The sequence below is a fragment of the Ahaetulla prasina genome, chromosome 4, assembly GCF_028640845.1.
Source record: "Ahaetulla prasina isolate Xishuangbanna chromosome 4, ASM2864084v1, whole genome shotgun sequence".
Classification (NCBI taxonomy): Eukaryota; Metazoa; Chordata; class Lepidosauria; order Squamata; family Colubridae; genus Ahaetulla; species Ahaetulla prasina.
Window position 1 is genome coordinate 135,648,368 of NC_080542.1, and position 22,872 is coordinate 135,671,239.

Consider the following 22,872-nt stretch of genomic DNA (forward strand, 5'->3'; position numbering starts at 1 on the left):
AAAGCAGTTGTTAAGTGAATTAATCATTAAGTGAATCTGGATTACCCCATTGACTTTGTTGGTTAGAAGCTGGCTGGGAAAAGTTATAAATACAGGTAGTCCTCAACTTTCAATAGTTCATTTAGTGATCATTTGAAGTTACAACTGAAGTCACTGAAAAAAATGACTTATGATCTTTTCCCACTTACAACTATTTGTAGGATCTCTATGGTCATGTGATCAAAATTTAGACACTTGGCCACTGGTTCATATTTATGATGGTTGCAGTGTCCTGGGGTCATGTGATCATCTTTTGCGATCTTCAGACAAAGTCAATGGGGAAGCCAGAGTCACTTAACAACTGCAATGATTCGGCTTAACAACTGGGGAAAGATAGGTCATAAAATGGGGCAAACTCGGTTAACTATCTCGTGTAAACAGAAATCTTGGGCTCAACTGTGGTCGTAAGTTGAGGGTATGACAGTTGCTTGTTGGAAGGCTATAATGGCTGAAAGTGTGAAAAGTCACTTTTTCACTGCTATTGTAACTTTGGTGTGATTGCCCTCCAGTTTGAAGACTCTCCAGAATCTGCTGAAGATTACTTGCCTTCAGGGGCTCTTTTCTTTCTGCTGACATGCTCCTGTGGACTACTGAAGGCTGCTCTGGGACACAAGGGACCTCTAAAGAACCACGTTGGCACATTGGTTAGAGTGCAGTACTGTAGGCTACTTCTGTTGACTGCTGGCTGCCTGCAATTTGGCAGTTCAAATCTCACCAGGCTCAAGGTTGACTCAGCCTTCCATGGTGGGTAAAATGATGACCCAGATTGTTGGGGGCAATAGGCTGACTCTGTAAAACTGCTTAAAGGGGGCTGGAAAGCACCGTGAAGCGGTATATACTGTAAGTCTTAAATACCATTGCTATTCTTGAAGCAGCTTTGGAGAATGATTTTCTATACCCTTCGGAGCCTCTGAAAACCACGTGAAAGCACACACTCCCATTCTGGCATGATTTTCAGAGGCTCCAGAGGCCACACAAGAACACATCCCAATCTCACCTGATCTCCCCAGTGTCCCAAAATCATGAAAGAACGCTCATGCTTCCAAGAACAGTTGTCAGGAGCGTGTCAACTTTGACACATGTTAAAAGTTCACCGCCACTGAATTAAACAGTGCCATCTCTTGGAGCTCCAGAACTGTAGCAGTCCTACTCCCCAGAATAAGATTTTCTCTAGAGCAGATATGTCAAATACATGGCTACGGCCCGATCCAGCCCACGATAGGCCGCTGAGTTGGCCCATGGGGCTGTCCTGGAGACAGCAAGGGACCGGCCATGCCCACCCAGTTGGCCGCGATGACCAGGCCACGCACACCCCAGCCTCCCCCCAAGAACAAACAAACTCCTGATGCAGCCCACAATGGGATCCAGTTTGACACCCCTGCCTTTGAAAGCCGAATCCCTTCTCCACCATTGTTCAGAAGAATGTTGAAAATCTGGCTCCTCACCCAGGCTGGAGACAAGGTAAGAGCGAGACCCTTCACTTCGTTTACTTGCTATCTTATATTGATTTTGTTGTCATTGGTTTGATTGTTGTGATGTGCCCGGAGTGATTTGGCAGTCAGGAAACAGAAAAGTTTCATCAATTATTATTATCATAGGAAAGAGCAGCATGGCCTTGAATGTCTCGTTTGGGTACTTACTAATTGTTAGGAGATAGATTCTGTGATACACGAATACTCTCTAAATGTTTTAAATGGGGATGGTAATCAATAAATATAATGATCCAATTTGACTGACACATTTAGGATACCAGGGGATCCTAAACCTTTTGCCAACCCTTTAGTCTAATCTTCATGTTGCACACACCTCCTTTAAAAACCCAAACACCAAAATGAATGCGAATGAACACTGAAAGCAATACAATGAAACTTTGGGATAAGGCAGATTTATTATAACCATACAGATAGTCCTCGACTTACGAACATAATTGAGCCCAAAATTTCTAGGCAAGGCGGTTGTTAAGTGAGTAGTGCCTCCACTTTATGACCTTCTTTAACACACTGTTAAGTGAATTACCTCAGTTGTTAAGTGAATCATGCGGTCATTAAACAAATCTAGCTTCCCCAATTGACTTTGCTTGTCAGAAGCTGGCTGGGAGGGTTGCAAATGGTGACCACTTGACCCCTCAAGACAGTGCCACTATCATAAATATTTGCCTGTTGCCAAGCACCTGAATTTTGACTTATATGACTAAGGGGATGTAGTGTCAAAACCGCTCATAAGTCCATTTTTTCAGTTCTGTTGTAACTGCGACCACTAGACAAATTGTTGTAAGTCGAGGACTACCGGTATTGATTTCCTTCAGCATAAGGTTCCTTCTGGTTTTTTTGCCCTGCTGCCTGTATAGGAAACCCAAGTAAATCTGTACTTTTTAAGACAAACCACAGCTGAAAATACCATTGAAAAGTCTCCTTGTTTTTCTTTTTTCTACCGTAGTCCTTGATTTACACTTGGTAGGAGATTTACGACCTAAATTCAACTTTCAATGTCACATGACCAAACCTTGGAACCCAGCAATATGGTCACATTTGCAGCATTCCATGATCATATGACTATTTTGTAACTCCTCCCCCCCCCCAAACTAGCACTTACGTCCAATTTTTCATAAAACTGCACCATAGCAAACAATGAGTTTGCTTAAGTGTCTGTCACTTAATGATTACTGCACATAAAAGGTAGTAAAAAGGGTGGCTTTTATCATGGTCATAACTTGAGGACTACTTGACCTTTAAGATACTGGTAGTCCTCAACGTATGACCAATTTTGAGCCTAAAATTTATGTTGTTATGTGAAATTTGTCTCATTTTACAACTTTTCTTGCCACATTTGTTAAATGAATCTGACTTCTCCATTGACTTTGCTTGTCAGAAGGTCACAAAATGGCTCCTGAAGATTGCAACGGTCATAAGAGTGAGTCAGCTATATGAAGCATCTGAATGTAAATCACGTGACCGTTGGGATACTGCAACGGTCATAAGTGTGAAAAATGGTCATAAGTCACTATTTTCAGTGCTGCTGTAACTTTGAACAATCACTAAATGAACTGTTGTAGGTCGAGGCCTACCTGCATCTACTGGAGTCCCTTATTTCTTTCCCAGTCCAACTTTCTTCTGTCCATGACACACACACACTCACATCCCACCAAATTCTCACCCAAATATTTTTAATACTTGCCTTTTTAGCTGTTCTAGGCATTCTGGGCCCGTGTATATTCTTCTCCTTTGATTCCAGGATCTTCAGTTTCTTCTTCTCACGAATTTGTTGTGCCAACTGCCTGATTCCCATCATTTCCTCATCTTCGCTTTCTGAATCACTATCATATTCTCCAGCTGTTTCCTTTAGCTCTTCTTCTTTCTCCAGTTGTTCCAATTTCTAGAAAGACGCCACACTCAATAGATTAGAAATTGATTTCTATTGTGTATTTTCTTATAGACCACCATTGCCCTTCAGGCAATTCACACAAATTCTTGCTTCCTCTGCTAAACTAGAAAGTTGATGGGGTTTCATTTCACATAGAAAGACTGTCTATATCAGGGGTCTCCAACCTTGGCAACTTTAAGACTTGTGGACTTTAACACACAGAATTCCTCAGCCAGCAAAACAATTCTGGGAGTTGAAGTCCACAAGTCTTAAAGTTGCCAAGGTTGGAGATCCCTGGTCTATATGGCAATAAAAACTTAAATACGATTTTGTCCTAGATTGACTTGTATAGTTGTTTCAAATTTTGATAGAGGAAGTCCTCAACATACGACCACAATTGGGCCCAAAATTTATGATGCTTAGCAAAACATTTATTAAGTACGATTACCCAATTTTATGACATGTCTTGCTACAACTGTTAAGTGAATCACTGCAGTTGTTAAGTTAGTAATGTGTTAGTTAAGTTAACTAACTTAACTAGTTAAGTTAGTTAAGCGAATCTGGCTTCCCCACTGACTTTGCCTGTCAGAAAGTTGCAAAAGGTGACCCCATGACTCAGAGACACTGTAATTGTCATAAATATGAGTCAGTTGTCAAGCCTCTGAATGTTGATCACATGACCCATGGGGAAGCAGCAATGGTCACAAGCGTGAGAAATGGTCATAAGTCACTTTTTCCAGTGTCATCGTAACTTTGAACAGTCACTAAACGAACCGTTGTTAAGTTGAGGACTACCTGTACCGGTTTGAGCTCACAACCGTCCCAAAGTGATTATACAATTCATTTTGAGTGTAAAGCAGAACTGGAAAGAGAAAATTCTGAATTTAAAACCATTTGCACAACACCATAGAGAAAAATAAGAAACTTGTGTGATAGCAGAACATGTATTTTATTTTTCACCTAGTACACCTAGTACACCAAGTACACCAAGTAAGTTTAATACTTACTTTCATGATGTCTGGGTCAATATAATCAGCTATGTTATGACCTTCCCAAATCTCAGGTATCACATCGTATTTTTCAGATGGATTCATCAGATCCCAATATTCTAAAGCAGGGGGTGAAATGAAGGAGTTTTATTTGTGCAACTCTTAAAACTCCTGCAATTTTATTCAGTTGATAGCCTTATTAATAAGAAAAGCCCATCCAATAGTAATAAATTACATGCCGGAAGTAAGTTACATATAATGGAGCTCTTAAAATTTTCTTTCCAACTGACAACATTCCTTAAATTCTGAAGTATATCAAAATTAGATAAAAATATAGATTTGAAATATATGCTTGAACTATATATGGTCTAAAATGCCCATAGAATAGAATTCTCCACTAGTCGGCAGCAATTCCTACCTATAACCTGGTACCATTCTTAACAGAACATGAAAAGGGGAATGGATCCTACCAATACAAGGGGAAAATGTACTGTATTTTTCGGTGTATAAAACGCACCTCTTTACCCCCCATAGATTTCCTGATTCCAAAGGAAAGCGTTTTCGGGCGGCAGACCCGCGATCCCCTTCCTGATTCCAAAAGTGGGATGTGCAGAGGCAAAAAAAGTGTATTGCGTTTTAGGAGGCAGATTTGGCCAGGAGGAAAGAGGTGAGTCTGCTGAAGAGGATGAGGGCGCGCGGCTCTGCAATGTGCAATGGGAAGGAAAGCATTTTCAGGCGGCAGCGCTACAATCCCCTCCCCGAATCCAAAGCAGTCCCGGTTCCCCGCTGCACATTGAAGAGGGACTGGCCGCCACCTGAAATTTGCATTGAGGATTGCATTGAGGAATCGGGCCAATGGGCAGCAGTGGCTGGAAAGGAGGGACGTTTCACTTGAGGGGCTCCCGCTCGGCTCGGCTCCTGGGCGTAGAGAGGGCTTAGGTGGTGGCGGCAGAAGTGGCTCCTCATGTTGCTGGGGAGTGAAGTCATTGTGACCATTGTCTGGCCTGAACTGCCTGCTAGGTGGCCAGAGGGATGACCATAGCTGCTGGTCAGATTCCCCCAACCCCCACCGTCCTGAAGAGGTCTGTTCCTCAGGCTGTGCACCAACCCCACCCCACCCCACCCACCCCAGAGCTATCAGTAGGAAGACAGGGGGAGGGGCAACTCGGGAGCAGAGCCTTCGGTGCCAAGTCCCTCTTCTGCCCCCATTAAAATCATCCCCCACCCCATTCATTCCAGTTAAATGCATGTAGAGTGATAGGGTTTGTTTTAAACAGATAAAAAGATCTGTGCTGCTCATTATCAAAATCGAGTGGAAGTGTGGACCTGGCTGATCTTGATGCTGGTAGGCAGAGGCAGAATTCTTTTTTTCTTATTTTCCTCCCCAAAAATTAAGGTGCGTCTTATACTCCGGTGCATCTTATACACCAAAAAAATACGGTAGGCCTAGAAATTATGAGATTTATCATAACCTGTGTGGTTTTTTTTAATTTGTTTCTACTTTAGCTGTTTACAAAAAAATAATAATCTGATAGAGCAACCTGCTGTGTAAATTTGTTGCATTTCTAAACAGAAAGGTAACTTGAGACTTACTCTTAAGATCCAATATATATTCGTCCCCCATTTCCATTTCCACGTCTTTCTCCTGCAGCAAAGATGCATCATTAATTAAGAGTTTCTTATAAATTTTACAAAAAAGGTCACACACAGAGACAAATTGGTCTAGTGGTTAGGGCATCAGGCTAGTAACCTGGAGATTGTGAGTTATAGTTCCCACTTTAGGCATGAAAGCTGGCTGACTGATTTGGGGCCAATCATCAGGAGACTGTGAGTTCTATCCCAGCCTTAGGCATGGAAGCCTAAGGCTGGATGACTTTGAGCTAGTCATTCTCTCTCTAAACCCAATTTATCTCATAGAGTTACTGTTGTGGGGAAAACAGTATAGTGCAGTATAGCCTTTATTGTCATTGTACATCATGTATACAACAAAGTTGGTTTTAGCCTCACTGGTGCAACCCATGACAAAAAATACAAAAAACATAAATAGTATAAAGAATAATCCCTATGCAAGAAATTAGAGGGGGAAAAGAAAGAAAAAGAAAAACTAATCATACATTTCTGCATGCATGTGGAGTGATTGTGATTGTGTTTAAGAGTCTGACAGCCCAAGGATTAAAACTATTTTTAAACCTATTTGTTTGGCTGGCTGTGCTTCATTGTCTTCTGCCCAATGGTAGAACTGCGAAGAGACACTGACCAGAGTGTGAATCATCTCTTGAGTATCTTCCTTAGTCTGCTAAAGCAGCAAGACCTGGCGATGTCATCCAGTGATGTTTGAGGGCAACCAATGGTTCCTTGTGCCAAATTGATCAGTCTCTGTAGTGCCTTCCTGTCCGCAGCAGTTAAACCAGTGTACCCTATTGTAATGCAGTATGTGAGGACACTTTCTATCGTGGACCGATAGAAAGCGGTCACCAGCTGTTGTTTCACCTGATTTTTTCGCAGGACTCTTAAGGAAATGAAGTCTCTGTTGGGCCTTGCCAATCACCAGGGACGTGTTGTTTTTCCAGGTGAGATCTTGATTAATGAGCACTCCCAAGAATTAAAAGAAGAAACCTTCTCCACACAGCCCCCCTCAATATACAGTGGGGCAGGTTCCTCTCTGTGCTTTCAGAAATCTACATCATCTCCTCTGTTTTACCAGTATTTAGATGTAAGTTGTTTTTTGAGCATCATGCGGATACTTTCTGGATTGCTCCCTGTAGGCTGATTAGTCCTCTCCAGTTATGAGACCCAGTACCACTGTGTTGCCTGCAAACTTTATTATAATGTTGGATGGATCAGAGGATATGCAGTCATGTGTATACAGCGAGTACAGGTAGGGGCCGAGCACACAGCCCTGAGGGGAACCTGTGCTGAGATTCAGGGCAGAAGATATAAAGGAACCAACCCTTACAGTTTGTGCACAATCCATCAGGAAGCCTTTGATCCAGTCACAAGTGAGGGGAGGGAAATTCAGGTCAGTCAGTTTTTCAATGAGAATGCCTAGTAAGATGGTATTAAAGGCCGAGCTATAGTCTATAAAAAGCATTCTGACGTAATTCCCAGATTTCTCAAGGTGGCTCAGTTCAACATGTAGAGCAGTGGCGATGGCATCCCCTGTCGACCTGTTGCTTCTATAAGCAAACTGGTGTGGATCGAAATTTGGTGGAAGACAGGACCTGAGGTGTTGTAGGGCCAGTCTCTCAAAGCACTTCATCACTACAGACGTCAGTGTAATGGGTCTACAGTCATTCAGGCTGTTTATGGCTGCTTTCTTCGGAACTGGGATAATTGTGGCTGCTTTCCAGCATGATGGGGCTCTAGCCTGTTGCAGGGAGATGTTAAAAATCCTTGCCAGGACCCATTAATTGGTCAGCACAGATTTTTACCACTTTCCCCAGCACCCTATCTGGACCTGCAGCTTTCTTGGGACTTACAGCCTTCAGCACAGCTCTCACTTGATGTTCATCCAGGGTGAGTGGCTGGAGGTTAGAGGGCCTTTGGGCTAGAGCCACAGACCTCAAAGTGGGCGAAGAAGCTATTTAGCTCCTCCACCGGTAGGGCATCAACACTGGCTATTTTATTTTTTTTCGTATTGCCCTTATAGTTGGTTAGGTGTTGTAGCCCCTGCCACACCTGTCTTGAGTTATTATCTTCCAGGTGCTTCTCTACCTTTTGTTTGCATTTCTGTTTAGCTACCTTAATGCCTTCTCCTCAAGTTTGTCCTGGCCTCGTTGTATTTGTCTTCATTTCCTGCCTTGAAGGTGGAGTTTCGGGCTCTCAGAAGTGATTGCATCTCTGCTGACATCCAGGGCTTATGATGACTGTAAACTCTGACGCGCTTATTCACTGTTACATTGTCTGTGCATGTTTTAATGTAAGAGAGTACAGCTTCAGTGAATTCTTGCAGCTCTGAATGTTCAAATATATTCCACTCGGTAGTCTCAAAGCAGTCCTGCAACTGGCAGTGCTCCCTCGGGGCAGATTTTGACAATTTTCCTGACTGGCCGTATCCTTTTCTTAAGAGGGATATTCTTTGGGCACAGTAGCAGAGAGATGTGGCCAGGTGTACCCAGATGGGAGAGGGGGATTGCTCTATGTGCCTGTCTTAAGTTTGAGTACATATGGTCTAGAGCAGGGGTCTGCAAATCTGGCTCTTTTAAGACTTGTGGACTTCAATTCCCAGAGATCCTCAGCCAGCTTTGCTGGCTGAGGAACTCTGGGAGCTGAAGTCCACAAGTCTTAAAAGAGCCAGGTTTGCAGACCGCTGCTCTAGAGTCTTCTTACCTCTGGTGGCACAATGCACATACTGCACAAACTTAGGGAGAACAGAACAGGAGGAGGAAAGAAATATTAGATATTTGTGCTGCCTTGAGTTGTTTATAAAAATAATAGAGATGCAACATAAATTATTATTTCTTTTATACCCCTAAAATATGGAAATGTGACGTAAAATGCTTACCAATTTCTTTTTCGGGCCATCAACTTCCATGTGCTTCTTCCGCATCAAGGCTCCTTCCGGAATAAAAGGGGGCCTTTCCTAAAAGGCAGGAAAAAGTGAGCTGAAGAATTTCCCTTGTACTGGATTCATGGGTCCCCAACCTCGGGGCCATGACCCATTGGGAATCGGGCCGCACAAGTAGCAGGCGAGCACACGAAGCTCCATCTGCGCAAGAGGTGGGCATTCTTTCCAATAACACCCCCCGCCCCACCCCACCAACTGCCCCTGCCAGTCTGCAGGGACCGCTATAACTAGGTTACTGAGCAGGACAACATCCTCCTGCTTTTCTTTCAGTCTGTAAGATGACAAATCTTCACTGTTCCCCCACTGCAAAAAAGATCCATATACCCTAATGCCTTTCAGATCCATTCAACTGGAAACTATTGCAGGAAATTTTGCCAGATGTGGTCTAAATGTATCTGGAGGGCGCGAATTTGGAAAAGCTGGTGGATACATATGTTTGCAATAGAGGCAATGAGATACAATCTCTCTCAATCTCTCTCTCACACACACACAAACGCACACACCTACCTTGTTGTCCCTTTTTGTTGGAAGAGCTAAATGTAGCCTGTTCAGTACATCATTCACTTTGTTTCCTTTCATTTTGGTGCCAACGCGATGGGCCAGCAATCTGTCACAAGCCTGCAAATAACAACAAAATACTAATTCAAGAAATAATGAAGCTAGGCAAAGCATTAACACTGATCCAGACATACAGGCAATCCTCATCTTACAACCAGGGACATAGTGATTGTTCAGAGTTAACAGCAGAAACCCCCACCCCAAAGCGATTTATAATCCAGTTCTAAAATTATGAACTTTGGCCTGCCTGCAGTCACATGAACTCATTTTGGATGCTTGTCAACCAGACCACATTTATGGCTATTTGAAGCATCCCACGGTCATGTGACTGCAATTTATAATATATATTTTTTTCCTAAAAACTGGTTTGACTTCCAGTTTTTGGAAAAGAACACACTATAGCGATCAACGGGTTTGCTAAAGAATTGCAGCACCTGCTGAACAACTCTTGCAAAAAAAGCTTGCAAAGTCAGGTCCAGTCAAAGGATGACTCACTTTTCAACCTACTAAGCTGGCTGCCTTAATTACAGTCATAAGTTGAGGTTTACTTGTAATAGGAAGGTATTTGCATGTTAGAATTATGTCAGATTAGGGTTCTTTCATTTGAATTTCCGTATTGAACGAGGTATTGAACTTGAGGACCTAAATGGCTTCTTGTCTATGGAGATTCTCAGTCCTCCAGGTCATGGTTGTCCTTCTTGCTTTTTTCAAGAGGCAACTGGACTTTCTGTTTTGTTTTGGTTTTTTGAGGACATTTCCTTTCTCACTGAAGAAGCTTCCCCACCATCCAGTCAGAGCTGAAGAAGCTTCTTGATGAGAAGCAAAACATCCTCAAAGAAAAACAAGAAAGTCCAATTGCCTCTTGAAAAAGCACCTTTGGGATAAATGGCTCCTTTAAATATCACATGATTCTATGACAAGCTCAATCTCAGTTTGGGGGAAGAAGAATTTCTCAGTTTCAAGAAATGTCATTTAGAACCTGACCAGAAAGAAAAAATAACAATAAGGCAAGAGCTTGAAAAAAGGTGCAATCACATGTCCCCTTGCAACAGCCAAATCATAAGGCAAAACTACGGGTAATCCTCAACTTACAACAGTTCATTTAGTGACTATTCGAAGTTACAAGGGTACTGAAAAAAGTGACTTACGACCACTTTTCACACTTACAACCATTGCAGCTTTCCCATGATCACGTGATCAAAATTCAGACACTTGGCGACTCATATTTATGACGGTCGCAGTATCCCCTTTGGGACCTTCTGACAATCAAAGTCAATGGGGAGCCCAAATTGACTTAACAATCGTGTTATTGCAATAATTCACTTTTAACAACTGCGGCTTAGAAAAGTCGCGGGGCAAAACTCACTTTTTGTCTCACTTAGCAACAGAAATTTTGCTCTCCCTTGTGGTCGTAAGTCAAGGACTATCTGTACTTTTTAATGACCAGATGAAGAAAGCTGTTTTTCCCACAGTGGAGACTGATGATGAATTGCTGGGAGCAATTTCCAGGAATTGACAAATAAGAGGATATCTTATTTTATTTTTTTAATTCTCTTTTTTTGATATGATACAATGATATAGGAAAGTTCAACCACCCACATCATACAAGGTCATTTGGGGGGGGGAAGGCAGTATAGTGCCAAATAACCATAAGCAGGGGAGAAAACTGGCATTAGCATATGCTGCAAATATTGGAACAAGGGAGAGAAAAAGAGAACCCAGCATCTAATTAATGGGGGTTTTAATGACAGTGCAAAGATCAAGCAAAAATAGTTTCCATTTTTCTACTGCAATATTTTAATGCAAGCTGCAAAATAGTCCTTGGATAAGCAGAAGTAGATCGAACCCAATGTAGATATTTAGTATACACGCATTCACTCACTTCAGTTTTAACCTGAATAACACCTTCTTCTGTCATGGTGCTTGTCTCGATTACAGGAAGTCCATCAGCTTCTAATTCAGCAAATATTTTCTGAAATATTTAATAGATAAATGAAAGCATTTGGCAAAATTAATTATACGCACACTCATCCCTAAGGTATCCAAATGATACTATTTATCCACATAAAACATAATGTAAAGATTGCACTGGAATACAGAGCAACCTCAAAACTGCACACACTTACTTGTATACAGGAAATTGTGTGTGTGTGTGTGTGTGTGTGTGTGTGTGTGATAAACATACTTTTTGATATATCAGTTTAATTAACAATATTTCCAGGTTAGAGAAAAAAACCTGACTTTTGGCACATGCATTCTGAAAAAGACTGATTATTAGGGAAGGTTAAGAGTGGGTGTTATTATTTCATATTCCTCTAACATTATAAAATATAAATCTTTTCAGTATGCAGGTAGATTTCAGGCTTGCAAGATGAACTTGCTCATCAGCAGAGAAAGGTGCAAAATGGGAGGAGAAAATAGGAGACGGAAGGTGTGTTGGATATGTTCACCACCTTGAACTATTTGTAAAGTAATAAAGGCCAGGTATAAATAAGTAAAGGGAAAGGGAAAATCAATCAGCTGCCATCAGAACTGAAGATAGAAAATTTAAAAAGGCTGCAATGACGAGAATGCTTGGCTAGAGCAACAAAGGTAGATATCGAGTGACTGATGCCTAGACTGCAATAGTAATTATGAATGGAAATGATTTTTTTAAATGTAATATATAAAGATATCTTAAGAGTCAAGCGCGGCAGACCACCAGCTCTCTGAGATTTTGCGTAGACTTCAAAGATTTGGGAGTGAAGCACTCAAGCTGCCATAAAAGGGGAAAAAATGGAAGGGGAGGGAGGAAGAGGAGGTGGTGGTAGAGGAGGAGGAGAGGCTAGCCAACCAAGACATAAGCATGCCTTTGTCTTTATAATCTTTGCTTCTGAAAACTACTCACCTGATTCTCTTCTGAAAGTTCAGAAATCCTTTTCACATCACATTTATTGGCTACAATAATTAGAGGCTAAAATAAGACAGGGAAAGAAAACCACATATTGAATAAGCCAGCTTGGATTTTCTAAGAAACAACATGAAGCTTTAAAGAGGTAAAATCCCAAGTACCTTGTTGGCAAATAAAGGCTTAATATTCTCAAAAAGTGCCAGCTGTTCTTCCAAGCTATGGCCACACTGTTCTGATATATCCATGACATAAAGCACAGCGGACCGGAGGTGTGCAAGTGCAGTTATGGCCTGCATCTCGATGGTGTTTCGGTCTTCCAAAGGATGATCCAAAATACCAGGAGTATCTATGACCTGCAATGAAACAGATGAAAATTAAGAGAGCTGGCCCAACAAACTAAAACAAGAGTAAGGTAGAATACAGAGCCCCATCTGAGAAACCATCTCAAATGAAAGTAGGGCATTAATAATGTGAGTTACAAAAGGGGTTCCCAACCCCAGGTTTGGGGACCAGCAATGGGCTGTGGCCTGCCAGAAATTGGGCTGTGCAAACGAACGAAGCCCCATCCACTGGATGCAGGCAGCACAGCCCTTCCGGTCCACAGATAAACCTCTCTCCATTGAACTGGTACCTGGTACCCAAAAGGTTAGAAATTGCTGATTTATAGTACAGGTAGTCCTTGATGTATAACAGTTCATTTAATGACCATTCAAAGCAACAACAGCACTAAAAAAGTGACTTATGACTATTTTTCCACACTTATGACCTTTGTAGCATCCCCGCATTTATATGATTAGATTTAGGATGCTTAGCAACCGGCATGTATTTATGTCATTTGCAGCATCCGGGGGTCATGTGATCACCTTTTGCAACCTTCCGAAAAGCAAGGTCAATGGGGAACTCAGATTCACTTAACAACTATGGCAAGAAAAGTTGTAAAATGGGGCAAAGTTCAATTAAAAACTGTCTCGGTTAGCCACAGAAATGTTAGGCTCAATTGTGGTTGTAAGTTGAGGACTGCCTGTACAAATACAGGCAATTCTCGACTTACATCCGGTCATTTAATGACCATTTAAAGTTCCAACAGACCCCCTCCCTCCAAAAATACTAATGACCCTGCTTCAAATTTCCACCGGAATACATGAAAATCAATAATAAGTAAATAGTAACAATAATTTAAAGCCTGAGCAAAAATTCCAAAACCTGAGTTTATAAGACAAAAAGAATATATATATATACACTCCCTTAAATAGGAACAATTAACTGATTTAACTAAGATAGTTTTTACCTGCCAACGCAAATACTTGTAATCCATATGTCCCACAAACAGAGATTTTGTGGTAAATGCATATGGCTGCACATCTACATCAGCTCTTGTTACCTAAAACAAAAAAGGGTGTCATTTATGAAACAACTCCTGTTCTGAATCTCAACCGTCAGTAAATGTGCCAACACATGTCCCAACACACACAAATGTCCCAACACATACAATAAATGTTTCTAAACTGGGTGATACAGAATAAAAAATAATATTCTGAAGACAGGAAAATGGAGATGTTATTTTCTTATAATCTTATGCAACTATATCTTACAAAAAGGTAAGATGTGAAACTATTAAGCTGTTTCCCCCAAAATAAGACATCCCCTGATAATAAGGCCAATTAGGCTTTTGAGCGCATGGCAATAAGGCCAAGTGCTTATTTCAGGGTTCAAAAAAATATAAGACAGGGTCTTATTTTCAGGGAAACACAGTATTAACAAATACTAACACGTATTTTCTCACAGTTTTGGAAACGATACATCAACAGGACCATTCTCAATTTAACTAACCCTGCAATTTTAAATACAGTGCTAAAAAATTACTTGTGCTTACTCAGTGTTTATTATTACATTCTAATTTAGTGTGACTCTGATGCAAGGCATATCCACAAACCTTATTTATGAAACTTGATTTCCCAACGTTGGGGTACCCACACAACAGGAGAGTTCGTGTGTTAGGATCAATGGTTGGCAATCGTGATAAATGCTGTCGCACTGAAAATTTTTTAAAAAGACACAAAAGTATTGTTTAGATACATAATATTGTAGTTTGACTTTCCGGTTTCGTATGAATTTAGCCATTATGGTATTAAAAATTCAGTCATTCATTATGGTTCTAAATTATGCTTTGGCAGCTTGGCCTGTTAGATAACCTCACTCAAATGCATTCAGTTGTCCCATTTCGTATTTGAAGGACCTCTAGGGGGCTTAAAGGATAAAACAATTGTTGTTGTTAGTTGCGAAGTCTTTTCTGACCCATCATGACCCCATGGACAACTTTCCTCCAGGCCTTCCTGTCCTCTACCATCCTCTGGAGACCATTTACCTCACACCTACTGCTTCAGTGACTCCATCCAGCCACCTCATTCTCTGTCATCCCTTCTTTTTTTGCCCTCCATCATTCCCCTTCTCATTAGGTGGCCAAAGTATTTCAGTTTCATCTTCAGGATCTGGCCTTCTAAAGAGCAGTCAGGGTTGATCTCCTCTAGGACTGACTTGTTTGTTCGCCTTGCAGTCCAAGGAACTCACAGGAGTCTTCTCCTGTACCAGAGTTCAAAGGCCTCAATTCTTTGGCGCTCAGCCTTTCTTATGGTCCAAATTTCACAGCCATACATTGCAACTGGGAAAACCATAGCCTTGACTATACGCACTTTTGTTGGCAGGGTGATGTCTCTGCTTTTTATTATGCTGTCTAAAACTCAATACAAAAAGCAAATAACTCCTCAACCTCCAGCAACAAAAATCAGACAAACCACTTGATGGTGTCCATATCACACCTAGGTCTCCAGGCCCGTTGGCAGAACCATGCCTTCAGGGCCCTGAGAAAGAGTGTCAATGTGGGAGCTTATCTCTCCAGGGATGATATTCCACAGAGAGAAGGCCAGAGACCAGAACAAATAAAAACATTCAGTAAATATGCAATTAAAAATTCTAGAGTAAAATAATAGATAAAATCTATAATAAAATCCAGTCTGTCTGGATGTGATATGGACACCAATAAATGGTTTGATACATGGTCTAACTATATTAAAATTACAATCCATAAACTGTGAGGCCTGTAGTCAGTTTAATACTAAAAGGGAAAGGAATAAGCAGTGCAAAGGATTTGCCACATTTGTTGTATAAAATAGCTTTGGTGCATTAGACACGTGTTTCCAAAGAATCCCCAGTGCTGCTGCGCAGAAACTAGCCACCTGCTCTGTAGTTATGGACTGTTCATCCATAAACAACCACTGGAGCCATTGATTAGGGGTCTATATCTGGTGGGACCATGAAAAAGGGCCTTTTTGGTGGTGGCCTCTTCTCTGTGGTACCACAAGGTATGGTTGGGTCCCTCATTGTTCCCCAAAAACCTAAAAATGGTTTTGTCAGCAAGCATAGGGACCATAAATAGAGATGGAGACTGTTCTGTTCTCCTCGCCTCCGTCCGAACGATGGCTTAATTAGCCGGCTCTTATCAGTTCTGGCAGCAAAAGAGCCAGCATATGCCAAGAGCCCTCGATAGCTGCCAAGACGCTGGTGAGTCACAACCTCCAGCTCTAGTCAATCAGTGGATTTGCCTGATACAAAGCGACACACCAGCTCTTGCTGCCTTTTATATCCTGTGGGGTGTCACTCCATGACTCAGCACTTTCTAGGCCTGCCCCTCCCCTGCTTCTGTTGTTCCCTTCTCTCCTGCCTACGAAACCTAGGATTCAACCACGCCTGATTGCTGTCAGCTGGGTCTGCAGGCGTGGCCTGTGGGGGGAAGAGTCAGGGGATGGAAGCCTCATTAGTTCTTCCACCTGGCCTGCTTCTGGCTCCGGCAGCTGAGCCAGGGAGGCCGGTGTTTCCGAGGTAAGTCCTGACGGCCCTTCCCCCTCACTGTCCAAGTCACTTTCTGGCAGCAGGCCCGGCTCCAAGGCACTTTCGGGCAGCAGGCCCAGCTCCAAGGCACTTTCGGGCATGGGGCCAGGTTCGGGGGCTGGAGCCACAACACTGACAATCCAAGCGGTTGATTTGTGTTGTTGTTGCTGCCATGGGGGGAGGGGAGGGAATCTTGATGAATTTTTAAATCTTGTAAGCTACCCGGAATCACCTATGTGGGACTTAGACAGCCATATACCGTATTTTACGGAGTATAAGACGCACCTTAATTTTGGGAGAGGAAAACAAGGAAAAAAGAATTCTGCCACTGCCTACCAGCATCAGAATCAGCGGAGTCCTCACTTCCATTCGGATTTTGATAACACAGTAGCACAGATCTTTTTACCAGATTAAAACAAATCCTATTACTCTATTTAACTGGAGTGGGTAGGGTGGGGTGGGGAATGATTTTCATGGGGGCAGAAGAGGGACTTGGCACTGAAGGCTACACTCTCGGGACGCCCTCGTATTCCTACCTATAGCCCTAGGCATTGAAAGCCTGGCTTTCTCGCAGCAAGGCCCCATAGAGACGCAGCACTTCATTCCTCCTGGAAGCTGCCATCTTGTAAACACGGCGCCGAGCTTGCCGGCAAGCCCCCTGCGCCTTTGCTGCCTTGGTTGGAGCCTGATTCCAGAAGTGGCCCGGGGAAGCGAGGAGGTCGGGACTTGGTTGGCGAAGCAGGCGCTGCGCAGGGGCTTAAGGCAAGGTGCTGCCACCCAAAAACACTGCTGCTGCAATCTCCGTTGCCTGGAGATCTCCGCTGCCTCCCCGATTCCAAAAATAGGCCATGCGGAGGCAAAGAAAAAGCATTGCGTTTTCGGGCAATTCCAGGCAGCGGAGATCAAGGTAATAGCTTTTGGGTGGCAGCGCCTTGCCTTACACCTCCTGCGCAGCGCTCAGCAAGCCACCAGTTCCTTGAAGATGCAAGCCCACTCAGCACACCTGAAGTCTGCGGGTAGTCTGCACAGACCATCCTCACCCTATGCCGCACAGCAGCCACAGGGGCAGAAATCTCAGGAGGGTAAGGAGAAGTCTACTGCTGTAGGGAGTGGGGATCTCCAGTCCTTGCACAAGTTGTGAAGGCAGCCGTCGGAACTGTTGGAGCTGTTTCCAGGCAGTCCTTGGGAGAACTTGGAGCTCTCGGTGGCTAAAGAGGAAGAAGAAAATGCTGGGCACGTTGAGAACACACATACTCCTCTTGCTGGAAGGGCTGCTTCTCCTGCAGTCCCCCCCCCTCCCATCCTTGCACCTTCCCTTGGCTCTACACTCCTCCCACCTCAGCCACCTTCTCGTCCCAAACGATCTTTGTGCCCAGAGGGGCTCCATCCGCAGTTGAGGATGGTTCCCCCCCCCACACTTGCTCTCTTAAACAGAACTGCACTGAGCAGCTGGGGGGGGCAGCATGAAGAAGAAATGTCTCAGCTCTCCACAGCCGCTTGGTGTTTTGAGCACCCGAAACGAATCAGCGCTGCCTCCATATTGGCCAGCTGCTGTTTTCTCCCAGGATCATTTCTCAACGAATTAGAAAAGCAGTGCAGTTCAGTTTAAGAGAGTGGGGGGGGGGAAGCAACTTCGACCTTCTTCCAGCAACAGGAGCGGGTGTCTTCTCAACGTGCCCAGAGTTTTTTTCTTCCCTTTAGCCACCAAGGAGGAGGAGGGTGCACGGCTCTGCAAATTGCATCAGAGAATCGGGGATGAAAACGCGGTGCATGAAGGGGATGCTCTTACAAAATGGGTCCTTCTGGTGAGAGGCGTAAGGCAAGGTGCTTGCCGCCCGGCCTGCCCCTTCTCCAGACGTCCCAGGCTAAGGGGAGTCGGCTTTTGCTCTCAGCCCAGGAGACAGCTCTGGCCAGGAGGAAAGAGAGATTGCGGAAAAGGAGGAGGAGAGTGCGCGGCTCTGTGAATTGCTTCAGAGAATCAGGGAAGCATTGCCTCCATGCATCACGTTTTCCAGCATTTTCCTCCCCAATTCCCTGAAGCAATTCGCAGAGCTGAACACCTTCATGAAAACACAACGGCGGCAGTTCTCCTGCAGCCACTGCAAAAATGCAATCCTTATTTTTGGCAATGTGAGGATCCTCGCCGCCTGAAACCGCCGGAAAATGCGACGCACGGAGGCCAACAACTCCGAAAGGTGGGGGCCAGTGGGGCTATATTTGAGGAATAAAATGCACCCACATTTTCACCTTCTTTTTGGGGGTAAAAAGGTGCATCTTATACTCCAAAAAATACGGTAAATTTGTTTAACAAATAGTAGTTTTCTACATTTGACGTACCTTGTTCTAAATATTCCAGGCTCTGCTTCTGTCTCTTGATTATGGTACACATCCGCCCCAAGGCTGCACGTTTCAACTGTTTGCATCGATAGAGGGAATCCCCGTATTTCATCAGACGCACGTAATCTTTGGCAACACTAAGTCACAAAACCAGGTATCAAATCTATATTCTATTAGCTAGGAGAATGTTTAACATTATTACAATTTTATTTCACTTGATAGCACACTATCACTTAGAATAGAATAGAATAACAGAGTTGGAAGGGACTTTGGAGGTCTTCTAGTCCAACCCCCTGCCCAGGCAGGAGACCCTATACCATTTCAGACAAATGGTTATCCAACATTTTCTTAAAAATTTCCAGTGTTGGAGCATTCACAACTTCTGCAGGCAAGTCGTTCCACTTATTAATTGTTCTAACTGTCAGGAAATTTCTCCTTAGTTCTAAGTTGCATCTCTCCTTGATTAGTTTCCACCCATTGCATCCTGTTCTACCGTCAGGTGCTTTGGAGAATAGTTTGACTCTCTCTTCTTTGTGGCAGCCCCTGAAATATTGTAACACTGCTATCATGTCTCCCCTAATCCTTCTTTTCAGCACACTATCAGGGTAAGGTGGGTAGAATGAACAAAGAATGAGTTAGAATAGAATGTTAATATTATCAATTCATCTGCCACAGTAAATCATAATATAGTTTGTTTGATTTCATTTTCCCCCCTGAACTCAGTGTCTTTCAGCCTTAGCAGTTTTAAGATGTGCAAAAATTGCTTAGGTAGAGAAACACTGCTTAGCTTGTAAACAAGGATTGTTGATTACTTCATAGTTCAGCAAATCATTATTTAGTATGACTTGTATTGGAACTGCAAGAGGCCAAACTCAATGCTTATCTCCAACTGAGTATCAAATTTACTGGATGATTTCAGGCCAATCTCTCCCTCCTGGCTGCACATATTTATTGCTTTGAAAATAAACTGGCTGGAGAATCCTCCAGGTCAATCAGGTGAGCTTCCAGAAGCAAGACAGGATATAAATATAAAACACCTAATAAGTATGTACATAGTAAAATTCTCTTACTTGTCAATCAGATTTTTGGCAATATTTATTTGCCCCAAAGCTAGCTTGTAATGATCTTTATCGTAGAGTACATTCATCAAATCCGCATAAAAGGGATGAATATCCTAAAATCAACAAAAATAGAGAATCGATCAGCAATATATTTAATAAACGATTTGTCAATAAAATATACACAATTCCATAGGATTTTTGATTATGTAGGTATGTATTAACACTCTAATCCAGTGGGCCCCCAATCTCTTGGGCACCAGGTACTGGTTCTGTGGAGAGAGATTTTTCCACGGACTGGGTGTGTGTGTGTGATTTTGCATACTGTCTGCATCCCACGATTGGGCTTCGCTTATTTGTGCAGATCACTTTTTGGCATGTCACGGCCCAGTACTGGTCCACAGACTGGGAGTTGAGGACCCCTGCTGTCATCTGTAGAGATTTATAGAGTAAAACCTTCTCCAGGATTAAAAACAATACATTAAAAAGCCAAAGAAAGAAAAGTATGTGTCAGGAGTCCAAGTAATAGTCCCACAGAAAGCAGAACTCCGAGGTTGGTAGATTCATCAAAGAACAGTTTTCTTGGAGATATCGTATTGGCACAATCTGGTGAACACTGACTCTGAAAGTTCCCACGGTTTTCATCTAATTAAAAAGTGAATGTCTCCCCCTTTCCCCAGTCAGTCAGTCATGTTGTCCAATCAAGGTGCTGGCTGGTTGCCTGGTTACTTCACCAATCCTTCTCCAGCCACCTGTTGGAATGTCCCAGGAACTGTTGTGTTTTGGCTACATAACCCCCATCTAACTGTTCTCCCCCTCCCTATCCCATCTTCACATTGCAGCAATCCTGAATTCTCCAAAATGGCCCCAGCCAGGTTCGCTTCAGAGTTGACAGCTTCAAAGGAATAAACAAACATTCCTACATGCTATAATAGGCACCCTTGTTATAACAATTCCCCACCCCAAGCCCATTAGAATAACCAGATCTCAATGGCTTAGTCCTGAGGGCTTTCAGCCAGGATTCGAAGGAATTCAAAGCTAATTCTATGAACCCAAAGAAAATTTGATTCCTATAGAGAAAGCTCAGAAAGTAACTTATGAAATGGCATGAACAGAAGCTGTGTTTTTTTAAAAAAGTAGATCAATCAATCCAGATTTATCTAATAATATACAAGTTTCAAGAATGACAAATTAATTCATTATTATTTGTTTTGCCAGGAACAGCACAAGTATAATGTATGATTATATTTTCAGAGAATACCAGAATCCAACCACTGTCAGTCCTTTGTAAGTACAATAAAAATTAATAGTATCCATAGAGCATTTTAACATTTCCATTAAAAAAGATCCATCGACTACTAAATACCTAATTGATTATTGAAATTTTATACCCACCCTCCCATCATGAAGTTTAAGATTCGTTCTCATCAAACTCAATTCCTAATTATTTGATAGCAGTACAGAAATGTTTTAGCACTACCTTAGTCCCCATATTTCTAAAATACCGGCAGTCCTCAACTAATGACCACAACTAAGCCTAAAATTCCTGTTGCTAAATGAGACATTTGTTAAGTGAGTTTTTCCCCATTTTATGACCTTTCTTGCCACAGTTGTTAAATGAATCATTGCAGTTGTTAAGTTAGTAACAGTGGTTAAGTGAATCTGGGTTCCATATTGGTTTTGCTTATCAAGTTACAAAAGGTGATCATGTGACCCCGGGACCCTGCAACTGTCATAAATATGAGTAAGTTGTCAAGTGTCCAAATTTTGATCACATGACCATGGGGATGTTGTGTGATAAATGGTCACAAGTCATATTTTTCAGTGCCGTTATAACTTTGAACGATCACTAAATGAACTGTTGTAAGCCAAGGACTAACTCTATACAAGCTTTCTCCAAGAAAGAAGATATAATTAAATTTCTGTAATGAACATACGTTTCAGTTGAAAAGTCACTTACATCAAGCTTTGGGAAATCCATAATTATTTGAGTAAGCCTGTCATGGTAATTTTGTTGAGTATATTTTACTTTTCTCATGTAGAAATGACGAATCCTGTGAATTTGATAATGTTTATGAATGACTGTAGGAGTCTTTCGCTGGGTCTTGGACAATGTTAAATCAATGAAGTCCTGCAAATAAAGAAGAAATAACAACTGATGAAAATGAAGAAGCAGTACAGCTATTATCAATGGTGTCAAGAATAATTAACGGCCCCGAAGAGGAGAAATGTGTGTCAATCCTACCCAATCTCGGAGACAGGAAATGAACCATTACAACAGGTATTGTAAATAATAACTATGAGTCTGATAGATAGATAGATAGATAGATAGATAGATAGATAGATAGATAGATAGATAGATAGATGGATAGTTGTTGCTGTTGTTCAGTCACTTAGTCATGTCTAACGCTTCATGACCCATGGACCATAGCATGCCCTGTCCTTCTCTATCTCCCAGTGTTTACCCAAATCCATGTTCACTGTGTCAATGACATTAACCATCTCATCCTCTGCCATCCCCCTTCTCCTTTTGCCTTCAATCTTTGCCAACATCAGGGTCTTTTCCAATGAGTCCTCTCTTCTCCTTTGGTGGCCAAACTATCTGCCCTTCCAAAGAACAACCAGTTTTGATTTCCTTTAGGATTGACTGATTTGATGTCTTTGCAGTCCAAAGAATTCTAAAGAGTCTTCTCAAATTATACACAAGCATACACACACACACAATTTCTCTCCTTGATTGAAGGAAGAAAAATGTCAGTGTTATGCCATTATATCAATAATTATATAGTATTTTTAAAATTCAACCCAATCCCTTTCCTGTACTTTACAGATTTATTCCTTTATTTTAGAACACATGCAATCCATACTTCTACTAGCTTCAATGAACTCTTACTAATCAAGTTGTCTTCAGAAACAGATCTGCCAAATATGTACCTTTTGAATAACCTAATCATTTCATCCTCCTCCAGTTTATCACCAGTTTCTTCATTTTCCTATTTCAGGAGCAACTGATCTTATTCTACATTTTTTTCCATTGTTGTTCTTTCTTGGATTATTTAACACCTCCGAGGGAAATCCTTTGATGAGAACATGAATACAGGTACTCTTTCTGATTTTTCTTCCCCTTCAAATCTACTACTTGTTTTACAGCAATTTCCATTTTCTCTACAACATGGATGTTAAACTCAT

At 42.2% G+C, this 22,872-nt stretch overlaps 1 protein-coding gene across 1 annotated transcript in view; it reads right to left on the reverse strand.

The window, feature by feature from the left end:
• The window catches only part of GTPBP4 (GTP binding protein 4), a 31,243-nt gene that overhangs the window by 4,895 nt on the left and 3,476 nt on the right, over positions 1-22,872 (reverse strand). Inside the window, exons 2-14 of the mRNA XM_058184286.1 lie at positions 21,644-21,814; positions 19,696-19,799; positions 18,626-18,762; positions 14,337-14,437; positions 13,692-13,784; positions 12,565-12,756; positions 12,401-12,466; positions 11,396-11,485; positions 9,463-9,573; positions 8,893-8,970; positions 5,982-6,033; positions 4,407-4,507; positions 3,214-3,411 (exon numbers count right to left, since the gene is read on the reverse strand). Coding sequence (XP_058040269.1) covers positions 3,214-3,411; positions 4,407-4,507; positions 5,982-6,033; positions 8,893-8,970; positions 9,463-9,573; positions 11,396-11,485; positions 12,401-12,466; positions 12,565-12,756; positions 13,692-13,784; positions 14,337-14,437; positions 18,626-18,762; positions 19,696-19,799; positions 21,644-21,814 — 1,494 coding nt within the window. The remainder of the gene's footprint in view (positions 1-3,213; positions 3,412-4,406; positions 4,508-5,981; positions 6,034-8,892; positions 8,971-9,462; positions 9,574-11,395; positions 11,486-12,400; positions 12,467-12,564; positions 12,757-13,691; positions 13,785-14,336; positions 14,438-18,625; positions 18,763-19,695; positions 19,800-21,643; positions 21,815-22,872) is intronic.